The sequence below is a fragment of the Caretta caretta genome, chromosome 1 (assembly GCF_965140235.1).
Source record: "Caretta caretta isolate rCarCar2 chromosome 1, rCarCar1.hap1, whole genome shotgun sequence".
In the NCBI taxonomy this organism is placed as follows: domain Eukaryota; kingdom Metazoa; phylum Chordata; order Testudines; family Cheloniidae; genus Caretta; species Caretta caretta.
In genome coordinates, this window is record NC_134206.1 from 201,948,164 (window position 1) to 201,960,467 (window position 12,304).

Here is a 12,304-nt window from a genome sequence, read left to right on the forward strand (position 1 = left end):
AGACGGTTCTTTTGTTCTAAGAATGTCCAAGAAAACATTTATGACAAGTGAAGAAACACTGAAGTGTGGCCATTACTACATTAGTTGCATTTTAAACTGTTTTATATTACTTTACTTTTCAAAATGTTGTATGCATATAATTTATATGTAGCTGAATGCTAACGGTATATGGGGTCTTTACAGAGCATGGGGGAGACAGGATACAATGTTCAAAAGTGATTTAGGCACCTAAATCAGACAATTTTCAGAGTAACAGCCGTGTTAGTCTGTATTCGCAAAAGGTGCCACAAGTACTCCTTTTCTTTTTGTAAATCAGACAATGAGACTTCATCTCCTAAATCCCTTTTGACAAATGTGATGAGGGGTTTGACTACACAGGCACACTGAGGAAAGTTAATTTGAGTTAACTGGAAGTGTGAATTAAAGTGGATTAATTCAATTGTTCAGACACTTCTTTATTCAGAATTAGCGACCTTCATTGAGTTCAGTTTAAGTCACTTTGGAAGTGAATGAAGCTACACCGAATTAAGATCATGGTAATTCTGAATGTCACTTAAGCACTTCTGAAAAATTTACCCAAGGTGCCCGTCCTGATCTGTGTTTGTATTCTAAGTAGTATTTATTTGGATTGCGGTGTCACCTAGAGACTCAGGCGCAGAGCCCTACAGTGCTAGGTGCTGTACAAACATATTAGAGGGACAGTTCTTGCCCTGAAGTGCTCAGGATCAAATACAGTGTGATTTGTTATCAGTAGTTTGCACAAGTATTACTTTGTCTTTGACCGATTACCAGCACCAGATTATGGGGCTCAGTCCCAGTGCGTTGTGGATGCTACCAGAAATAAATATTTATAAACAATAGAGACTGAGGATGCACAGTAAGTGTGCTTTGAGGAGCTATTTGAAAGAGGAGGGATGTGTTTTATTGCACTGGGAAGCATTTCAGGCATATGGGGGCAACATGGTAGGAAGGCATAGGGATGAGTGAGAGTAAGGGAGTGGCTAGAGAGAGCTTTCGTATGTATGGACAGACTTATGAAACCATTTTCTGCCACCTTTGTGTTCACCGTGGTCACACCTCTATGCCCAGAAGCAGTTTAAGGATTTGGGGATTTTCAAATCACTTCTTCAAACAAGCTTTTCTCTGTGCATCCTCAAAGCTATTACTAGAAACAAATAACGTTATACTTATTTAGTACAGTGAAAGTGTGCCGATCCAGTGGATCTGCTACCCTAACCTGTGCTAATAATCCTTCATAAAGTGACACGTGTCTGATTTTATTGTTGGCAATTTGTATTAGATTAGACTGTAAACTCTTTGAAGGGACTGTCTCCTATGCTGTGTTTTCACAGTGCCTCATACAAGAAGGCTCAGAGCCTGATTGGGACCTGTAGGCCTTACTTGACTCAAAACAACAAATAACAGTAGTAGCTCCGAGACTGTAAGCAAATTAGGGAAGGCAGCTTGCCTGCTTTGTGTTCTCTAGAGTGCCCAGTTCAATGTAGGCAGTCTAATAGAACTAATACAACTCTGTGTGTGTGTGTGTGTGTGTGTGTAAAATATGAATTTAAAAGGGATAGTTGTCCAAATTAGCTGTATGGTTTGTGAACTGTAGTGCTTCCTAGGCATTGACTGCTTACTCCTCACATCTCTCCTGTGAGGTTGGTAAGTGTGATCATCCTCATTTTGCAGATGGGGAAACTGAGGCATGGAGAGATTAAAGGCCACCAAGGTAGTCTGTTTAGAGCTCGGATTTGAATGTCGCAGTCCCGTGTGCTCAGTCACTGACTAGACCATTCCATAGGGTGACCAGACAGCAAGTGTGAAAAATCGGGACAGGGGGTGGGGGATAATAGGAGCCTATATAAGAGAAAGACCCCAAAATCGGGACTGTCCCTATAAAATCGGGACATCTGGTCACCCTACCATTCCACCTCTCAAAGTGCTGAACTGTCCTTCCTTGTGACCAAAGGTCACATGGGTTATTCAGCGAAGAAGCCAACTGAGCTGTAGGCAATTTGGCTGGGAAGGAATTTGTGATACCCCACTGTCATCAGTGGCAGCCTGAATGATGCGGCTCAAGTCAAAGGACTGTGACTTTATAGTTTTCACGAGCTCCAAAGGTCAGCTCTGGGCAGCTGTTTGGAGTTGGAGGTGGAGGGGAGAATGGGAGTAGCCTGTGATATTAAGGAAAAACCAGTCAGAAGTTTTCAGCTCTAGTGCTCAGTTTAGATTGGGTTATGTTATCAAATCCATTTTGGCTAGAAGTTTAGCTATTTAAAAATGGAAGATGAGAGTCTCCTTTATATTTCTAAGGAGGGTTACCAACTGCAGTGGGGCCTGAAATGTGTGCTGTTTCTTAGAAAGAAAGCTTTCTTAGACAATAACAGGGATGGATCCAGATATATCTAGGGTAAAATAATCTGTTTGTGAACAGGTAGAAGTAGCAGCTCTTCACTGCAGCTTTTGACCAACAATGTGCTTTCTCTTTTCAGAGACTGACCAAACAGGAGTTCTGGCAACTGGTACAACAGAGCTATGGCTCTGAGCTGGGCCTGAACAGTGAGGAGATGGAGAGCTTTTACTCGTCCTCTGAAGACAATGGACAGTCTAGGTAAGAAGATACTACGGATACTTATCTTTTATGGAAATAGAACACTGTTTCTACAACTCTGTCTTAAAATCCTCCTTCAAAATTGCCTCCATTACTGACACTAATCTGTACGCTTTTTAGCAGCCTTAGCAAAGGGGCTAAAGTACTGACTAGGCATAAAGACTCGATTGTCTTCACTCTGTTGTAGGTTGAGCAGAATTGAGACCCCTTAGTGCAGAGAAGTATGAGGAAGCTTGTGTTTCCCTGGCTTTTCCTGGTTCTGTTCAGATAAAGGAATCTAGGAATTGTGTGTAATATTTTTAAAAAATCCCATACTTTTATTACTAATACCACTTTAGATTGGGGATTCTCAATCTTCCCCATGATAGAATCTAGTCAGGCCCATCATCCTAGTAAGCAGTATGGATATTGCTGAGTGATTATGACCCTCTGCTACCTTTTCATGAACCCCAGGTTGAGACCCTCTGTCTTAGATTATTAAAATTGAAACACTTAAAACTGCTGCTTTATTTTTCACCGTTTTACAGTTTAATTCTTTTTTTTTTTTTCTTTTGGCCAATGAAAGTGGATTTATCAATGTCTCTTTCTGGTTCTGTTACAGTTTCTTTGACTCCTTCAAATGACCTTGAGCAAAATTGTTAATTTTCAGCTTTACTCTTTAAACAATGTGGTCTTAATTGTCTACATGCCCTTAGATGGTAACGTCTTATAAAAGTGAACAAAAATTAGTGAACGCACTAACACTTAGTGCTGTTGTGTTTTGAATGAAAATGTTGAGGAAATGTGTATATCCCAAAAAAAGCCCCTGCCTGTTTTTTAAAAATGTTTCATAGTATAATCTTCAAAATATTTTGACATAGGATGCTAGAGGGATGGGTGTAAGAAAAATGCCTATTATAATAATCATTAAAAGGACAAAACTTTTCAATTTGAGGCCTAAGATACTTTTATCTCCCTACCATCCACAACATTAACTTTCTCCCTCAGTTCACCATAACCTTGATTTATTAACTTTCCAGACACAGTGCTAAGCCAGGGTTTTCTCACAGGCACTTGGGGACAGGGTAGTTTGATGGGTTAATGAACTGGATGTAGGATGACTGAGCTGGGAGTCTTATGTGGCAATTCAATTAACGGTTTGTAGTGTATGTTTTTAAATTGAATAAATCTCCAAAAGTATGAGTTTGGTGCCATAAATGCTAAGAAATTAAATTAACTCTGTCTTTATTATCTTTTTGCTTTGGACAGATCCATCATTTGTGATGATTCTGGAGACAGAGATGAAAAATTACCCAAAGCAATCTGTGAAATTCATGAACCCATCATTCAGATAGTAGAGGCAGAGCCATTCCATGGAAACACACTGACAGGAGTAAGTATTTAGACAGCCTCTCTTGCTTACTTAACAAATACAAATGTGTAGATCATACATCCTTAAGTGTGTAAGTGTGTGTGTATGTATGTATGTATATAAGGATTACTCCTTCTCCTACCTATGAAGGATGTGAAGATGAGAACAGTTTAGAAGATTTAGCATCTGGAGGTGAATGGGTCAAGGTCAGTTATTCATCTTTCAGTGTTTTAAGACTTTGCCTGCTGGCTGCTAGCATTTACATGAAATGGATTGTTTATAGTTCTGATCAGTTTTGAATTTTCTTTTACTTAAAGAATACATTATTATTATTATTTTATTATTTTTATTATTTATTGGCAGTGTGGTCAAGTGGGTAGGGAACTCGGTCGGGAGTGGGGAGCTCCTGGTGTCCCATTCCCTGTTCAGCCATTGATTCACCATGTGACTTTGGACAAGTCACTGCAACTCTTTGTGCCTCAGTCTCTCTATCTGTACAAAGAGGATAATTCTATTTATCCATCTTTACAGAGCTCTTTAAGATCTACAAATGAAAAGGACTCCATAAAACCTCTTATTGTCTTTTTTCCATTTCTGTGTTCAGACCCGCTCACCTGATGTTTTTATTCCAGATTAGAATCTCCTCACACTTTGTAATTGTTCTAGACGTAGGGGTTTGTTAAAAGAACTGATTTTAGAGGGAAGATGGGAGTACTGGGGGAACAGACTGACACTTCATTCCTAGAGATTGGAGTGTGTGGGATAAGTTAGACCTATAGTGGCTTTAGGTAAGACAAGGTGTGTATAGGCTTTGTAGTTTTATCCCTTTTCTCAGAATGCTATGTTCCTATGGATAAGTAATACTTTGAAAGAAACTATTCTGAGTCACTGCATTGTACTGGTCACAGCTCGCAAAGGGAAGTCTCTTACACTGCTAAACGCTTTTGGGCCTGCTGAGGAACCATCTATGGTGAACAGGTACTGTAGCCTAGGGACCTGGTTTGTGGGTGGGAGAAACGTGGGATTCCACCCTGAGAGGAGTGGAGGTGTCATGTATGTGCTGTCAAGCATGTATGTGCTCAAGGGAGACCTAACGGGAAAAAATTAGAGCTAATCCTGTAACAATGAAAGTGCCTTTGAAAATCTCACCCAGTAATGCCATTTTGATGAATATAGGCTCCAATCCTATGTACAGGCTCAATTTGTTGAAGTATATTTCTTAGCATCCGAGCGCATTGAAGTTTGAGAGAGATGAATCTGGGGGATTTTATTATTGTATAACTTACAATATGTATGACAGTTACATTTAGGTATACATTTTGTGTGGTCTTTGCTAGAGTAATTGAGCGACAGAATGCAAATATTTCAGGATTACAGAAGGAATAGAGGGTTTCAATAGTTATTGAAGTATTGCTGCCATAAGATGTCTGAATAAAGCTGTGAAAACTCATTATGTAGTTTAGAGGTGACCTGCAAAAGGGGAAAAACTGACTCATTCCCTTTTTGCTGCTTTTTGATGTATAAAGGGGGACGGAATATTTTTCCAAAAGAAAATTAAAAAGATAAAGGCCTAAAGGATTCGTCTTTTTTTTTTTCACATGAGAAATTCAGATCTTGTCTGCTTCTGGAGAACTAGTAGGGTTTTGACATCATAGGAACTAATGTAATATCATATTTATGGTGTGTATTTTAGTTCCTGTTACACATTTTAGTCATCCATGGAGACCTCAGAAAGACAAGATGCTTGACAATCATGATAGTTTTCATAGATGTTAAGAACAGAAGGGTCCTCTGTGGGGGGTCCATCAAGGCTGGCCTCCAGCATAACTCAGACTGAAGAATTTCTCCCAGTTACCCTTGTATTGAGCCCAGTAACTTGAGGGAGGAGGAAAAATATTTCATGCCTTATTTATTCTTCCAAAAGAAGAAAAACAAGGGAAATGCACAGTTTTCCCCCCTTTGTAGGCCATCTTTAATGCTGTTTAAATACAGCAAATATCTGCCAGGTTGTGCTTTTGAATGGAGTGTTTTTGCTTCCGTTATTATTCCAAGTGGTATTTCCAGTTACATTAATAAATCCATCCAACGCATGTCTTCTGAATCCTACATGCATCCTGCAAACAGTCACAATGATTTGAGTTTATTCAATAATAAATATTTCAGTAGCCATAAGGAAATAGGCCATCAGTATACAGCATGACTGCTCCTTGATCCTGACAGTGAGAGTGGTGCGGAAAGTATAGCCTGGTTCTAGTAAGCCCTGTTGCAAAAGGATCAAGGAAGAATGAAGAGTATTGCAACTTCATAAATATTTATGACAAATCCCACTTGATTTTTTGGGGGGCGGGAGGGCAGTGTCAGACTCCTGCAAACAGGACTTGCTAGGATCTTGAACAGCCATCTCTGCATTCAAATCTGTCTTCAGTTTTGCTATGATTAACCTTTTTGTGGTACATTTTGATACTCTTAGAGTTGATATAATGTTATCTCAAGAACATTTCAAGGGCTTTTGTATCCCACAGTTAATGTTTTAGCTTTTGCTTGACAAACTAGGAATTTGTTTTTATTAATTCTCTCTTTTTTTTTAAAAAAAAGAAAGTGTGCAGCCTTTGTGTGCACCATCAGTCATGGTTTTCTTTTAAAGCACAGTGCACCTAACAGTATACACCAGTCGGTTGCCAAATTTTCCCTGACACCAGAAATTGGTGCACAGCCATCAAGACATATGGTGCTGTTCTCCTTGACAAAAATTGCATGCACTGATCCCCATTCTTGGACTTGACTAGGCACTAGTAGCACTGAGCAAGTCTTAGGAGGAGGTTTGCCAAGCGTGGTGCCAAATTTGGGGTTTCAAAGAGATGTACGACACCTCCTCCCTCACTGTACATTTCCAGCTCCTCCTGAGGACTCATGGAACCACTAGACTACGTATGTGCCTCCTACCGCTTTTTGATTTTAGTAGCAGTTTAATTTTTTTTTAAAAAGTTAATATTTCTCTTTAGCCGTTGTCTAAAAGCCCTTGTCTAATGGCTGGAAGGTACAAGAAATCTGGGTTTAGAATGTATATGTCATGCGTGCATAAAAAAAATTTCTGATGGGCCAGTATGTCTTGGGAAGGGTCTTCTTCTCAGAAGTGTCATGCTTCACCCATTGCCTTGGGTTAAGCCCATGCAGGGTGGTTTAAACTCCCCTGTTGTCTTCAAATCCATGGTCTCTCTCAAAATGCCATCAGAATAAGAATTCCTTGGATCTGTATCAGGTGTGGAAAGATGGATGGGACCTTTGTCTGTACAAAAAGTGCTTGCCACAGGTGGCTGCTTCATCGCTCTCCTCACCCAGACTGGAGAACCTTGATGCTGAAATACTGATGCACTGAATTATTCTTTCTCCTTCCCATTGTCCTACTTCTTCCTTTGCACTACAGTGTGTTGCATGGAATTTACGAATTGCTTCCAATTCAATACCAGTATCTGATTAATTTGCTTCCGTAATTCAATCTTCCCTTTATTTTGGCATAGAAAATACCTTGCCTCTTTATATTGAAGTCACAAATTCAGTGCTGGCTTTTATGCCCTTCAGCCATCCAGCTTTGTACTTTGAATCTCTCAATCACCCAAGCTATGTAAGGTCAGGTCTACATTTTGATAACAGACTTCCAAGAAACACACGAGCGCTACAGAAAGTGGTGATGATTATTCATGTAGATGGAGCTCTTCCTTGTGAATCAGCACTGAATTAGTCTTCCAACATGGTGGTAAGGCAGATGAGTTAAAATCATTTAGGAAGACAGTTTGATCGCATTATGCTGCACACATCAGAGCTACAAAGTTTGGGGCCACATACTGCTCTTGATCCACAACCAATGTCCTACTGAAGACAACAAGAAGTTTGCACAGAGACTGAGGATAGAATATGACTCTTATATAGGAACTAAACCTTTAGGAGGACCACCATCCCTGCCCTTTCTTTGGCTGTGTTACTTGTAGTTAGCAGATTTGCATGCTCAATCTCAATAAATATATGCAAATTAGAATGATAGAACCATAGAAATGTAGGGCTGGAAGGCACCTCAAGAGGTCATCTAGCCCAGTCCCTTGCACTGAGGCAGGATCATCCCTGACAGGTATTTGTGTAACCTGTTCTTAAACCTCCAATGACAGGGATTCCACAACCTCCCTTGGAAGCCTATTCCAGAACTCAGCTATCCTTATAGTTAGAAGGATTTCCCTAATGTGTAACCTAAATCTTCCTTGCCACAGATTGAGTACATTATTTCTTGTCCTACCTTCAGTGGACATGGAGAACAATTGATCACAGTCCTGGACACAGTACTCCAACTGAGGCTTCACATGAGCATGACAGTAAACTCCCGTGTCTTACATATGACACTTGTGTTAATACTCTCCAGAATATTAGCCTTTTTGGAAACTGGATCACGTTAACTCGTATTTAATTTGTGATCCACTATAACCCCTGCATCCTTTCCTGCAATACTACTGCTTAGGCAGTTATTTCCCATCTTGTAGCTGTGTATTTGATTCCCCCCCCTCCTTTCTAAGTGTAATACCTTGCATTTGTCTTTATTGAATTTCATTAGGTGTGCAGTTGCTTGCCTGAATTTCTGTAATAGTCTGGCCCCACAAGTGTCATAGTTGGGTTTCAGAGTTAAGTCATTATGAGTCAGTCAGTCAATAGGATTGATGGGATAATTCACACCTCTGAGTGTCTCAAATGGTGCTGCATCATTTCACTCTTGAAAGGTTACCTTCACAGGAATAGTGACTAGGAACTGATTTCAGCTGCAAGCTTCCATTTGGCAGAATCTGCCTTGGAGCCATATAAATAGATGAGGGAGGCTGGATGCAGAGAAGGAATTTCACAGCCCAGTATTAGGGGCAGTACTTGCGCCAGGTAAGTGGTAAATAGAATTTGGACAGCCAGCTTGTTTACACTTGTCAATTGTAACTTTTTTTTAAACTAAGGTTGTATATAAAGTGTTTATGAAGGTTATTATAGTCAATTATACCATTTGCTGACCGCTCTTCCCATAGGGGTCTGAGCAGGAGGAATCCCAAAATGAGAAACAGGACAAGAGGAGCCTTCTGTTGCCTTCAGAAAAGAAACCATTTAAGCTAGAGAGACGCAGGCTCCCAGCACAGTCCCTGGAGCCAATCGATAATGAGAATCTTCTGGAGAAGAGCAGTGCCTCAGATAGTGAGGAAGAAGGTAAATAGCTGCTCATTTAGAAATCCAACTGAGATCCGTAACATGACTGTAGTCTGGATCTCAAAGTACTCTACAGTTCCCCGGGAGGGGGTTACATGTCAGAGCTGCTTGAACATTTTCTGACAAAACGTGGTTTTGTCAGAAAATAAGGTTTTGTTAAAAGCTATATCTTTTTAGAGAAATTCATTTTCCAAAATGGTTTTGAAATGACAAACGTGGGGGGGGGGGGAGGGGAACCATGCAATTTTGAAAGTTTTAGTTTTGAAATTGTGGGCATTTCCCCACTCTTTGACTTTTCCAGCTTTTCCCAGTTGGAAAACAATAAGAAAGCCTGTGGGAGGGAAAGGGTTTCCCCACATTTTTGAAACTTTTCCAATGGGAACATTTTCACACGGGGATTTTTCTCTCTGATTTTCACAGAGAACAATGCCTATTTTCCATCTAATTCTAGTAATTATCCCAATTGTACAGATGGGGCTTGGGAGGGAGGAGAGAGGAACTGAGTCAGAGAGCAGGGAGAGATTTGTCCAAGATCACACAATGTATCTGTGACAGTGTCAGGAACATAACCCAGATCACCTGACTCCTAGTCCATTATTCTTACTATTAGACCATGTTTCCTCTTGAAGGCTTTTCATCTTCAAAGCATATAACGAATATTTAAGAAAGAAATGGGAACAAAGAGGAAAGAAACTTTACAAAATGTTTGTGACTATGACTTGGCTTTCTGTTTCAGAGTAACATGAATATTAAACTCCCCAAAAGAGCATGTTCAGCACTATGAATCTGCATTACACGTATACAAATCTTACATGGTGTTGTGTAATAACTTACCCCCTTTATAGTTTGTGTGCTATATAAATAATTTACATACATTTCTCCATCACAGATATATTGCCTATAGCAGTAGAAAGTTGCAGGCTTTATCATTTTAGTGTCCTTCTGCAGTTTTCCTGTTTGTCCTAGAGCCTTAGGTTTTTATAGTCTCTCTCTTTTTTTTTTTTCTTTCCCCATTTTGAAGACATTTATAATGTAATCAGTTGACTCTTTGTCCTATTCACCCAGCTGGGCAGAAAATTTACCCAACATTAAAAGAGCAGCAACAAAGATAGGCTCTATCTTAATGGTAACTTTAAAGACTAGTTGAGACTATTTGACTTCTAATGTTAAGCAAATAAAAGCTGACAGACTCAAGTAGATTCAAGGCCTTTTGTTCAAGAAAGAAAAACTCCTATTCATGCTTCTTGTCCTCCTGCTTTTCTAGGGTGAGCTCTTTGTTTATTCTTGAAAGCAGGACTTTCTGGTTCCACTGCACAAAATGGAAAGAGATCTAGCCCAGCGTTTCCCAAACTTTTGAAAGCTGAGTCCTCCTCAGAAACCAGTTGCAACTGCCCTTCAACATGTGACATTTTAGGCCTATCCATCTTGATTTAGACCTCATCTACGCCCTCTGGCTAGTCCTTTGTGCCCGCCCATTCTGTGTGAGTCGTGCTTCACACTTTGGGAAATGCAGTTGTAGCAGGTGCCGTGGGGAATGACCACATGTCTTCCTCTTCCAGCAGCTTCTGGATTTTTCTTGTTACCACAGCATCAACTAAACCTGAGGCTGACAGAGTCTTGCCTACACTAGGGGTCTGTTTGTTCTTTTATGTATTCAGCTTTACCAGTGTTAGCACCAGTGGAATTTTTTTTCTATCATTCTCTCGTGCTGAAAAGGCTTTAACCGTCCACAGCTGTCTGGTGGCCCAGGTATATGGGTTTCTACTTGTGGTACCATAGTCCTGAATTCAGATCCTGCAGATGCCCAACATTGACACACCCTTGTAACCAAAAAACCCGACAAAGCTCAAAAAAGAAATTAATAAAATCTAATTAATTAAAAATGAAACCCCCAATCCCAACTGGTGTTTACCTCAGAAAGGGAGAAGTGCCAGAGACTGCATATGACTCCAGGGACTTCACTTTTTGGTAGCAATTTTACATGGAAGGCACCCACATGCTACCATGATGGGCAACAACAAAAAACTCTAAGATGGTACACAGAAAATAGACTAGCCTGTCTTTTCAGTTACTTAACTATGTACAACAGAGAGACAACTGTAAGTGTCTTGAATTCTTTGCTTAAAATCTTAAAACACATGTATTCTTTTTTGGATTTAATTTCCATTTTTAAAAATGCGGTTTGGGATGAAAGAGAAAATAGAAGTGTTTGCTTGAATGTGTGATGTGAGAGCCAAATAAGTGCACTGAATGTTTGATTTTTCTCACAGGTAGGTGGGATCACACATTTGAAATTTGGGATGACTGAAATAAGTGCAGTTGCATTTGTTTGGGTGTGCCTGTTTCCAGATCCACAGTACACGTAGAATCATAGAATCGTAGAATATCAGGGTTGGAAGGGACCTCAGGAGGTCATCTAGTCCAACCCCCTGCTCAAAGCAGGACCAATCACCAATTAAATCATCCCAACCAGGGCTTTGTCAAGCCTGACCTTAAAAACTTATAAGGAAGGAGATTCTACCACCTCCCTAGGTAACGCATTCCAGTGTTTCACCACCCTCCTAGTGAAAAAGTTTTTCCTAATATCCAACCTAAACCTCCCCCACTGCAACTTGAGACCATTACTCCTCGTCCTGTCATCTGCTACCACTGAGAATAGTCTAGAACCATCCTCTCTGGAACCACCTCTCAGGTAGTTGAAAGCAGCTATCAAATCCCCCCTCATTCTTCTCTTCTGCAGACTAAACAATCCCAGTTCCCTCAGCCTCTCCTCATAAGTCATGTGTTCCAGACCCCTAATCATTTTTGCTGCCCTTCGCTGGACTCTCTCCAATTTATCCACATCCTTCTTGTGGTGTGGGGCCCAAAACTGGACACAGTACTCCAGATGAGGCCTCACCAATGTCAAATAGAAGGGAACGATCACGTCCCCCGATCTGCTCGCTATGCCCCTACTTATACATCCCAAAATGCCATTGGCCTTCTTGGCAACAAGGGCACACTGCTGACTCATATTCAGCTTCTCGTCCACTGTCACCCCTAGGTCCTTTTCCGCAGAACTGCTGCCTAGCCATTCGGTCCCAAGTCTGTAGCTGTGCATTGGGTTCTTCCGT

General features: G+C 40.5%; 1 protein-coding gene across 6 annotated transcripts in view; it reads left to right on the top strand.

Moving 5' to 3' along the window:
* The window catches only part of GRAMD1C (GRAM domain containing 1C), an 87,225-nt gene that overhangs the window by 50,260 nt on the left and 24,661 nt on the right, over nucleotides 1-12,304 (top strand). For all 6 annotated transcript variants that reach the window (XM_048817908.2, XM_048817891.2, XM_075118807.1 and 3 more), the window contains 3 exons: nucleotides 2,496-2,614; nucleotides 3,863-3,986; nucleotides 9,017-9,191. In XM_048817908.2, coding sequence (XP_048673865.2) covers nucleotides 2,496-2,614; nucleotides 3,863-3,986; nucleotides 9,017-9,191 — 418 coding nt within the window. The remainder of the gene's footprint in view (nucleotides 1-2,495; nucleotides 2,615-3,862; nucleotides 3,987-9,016; nucleotides 9,192-12,304) is intronic.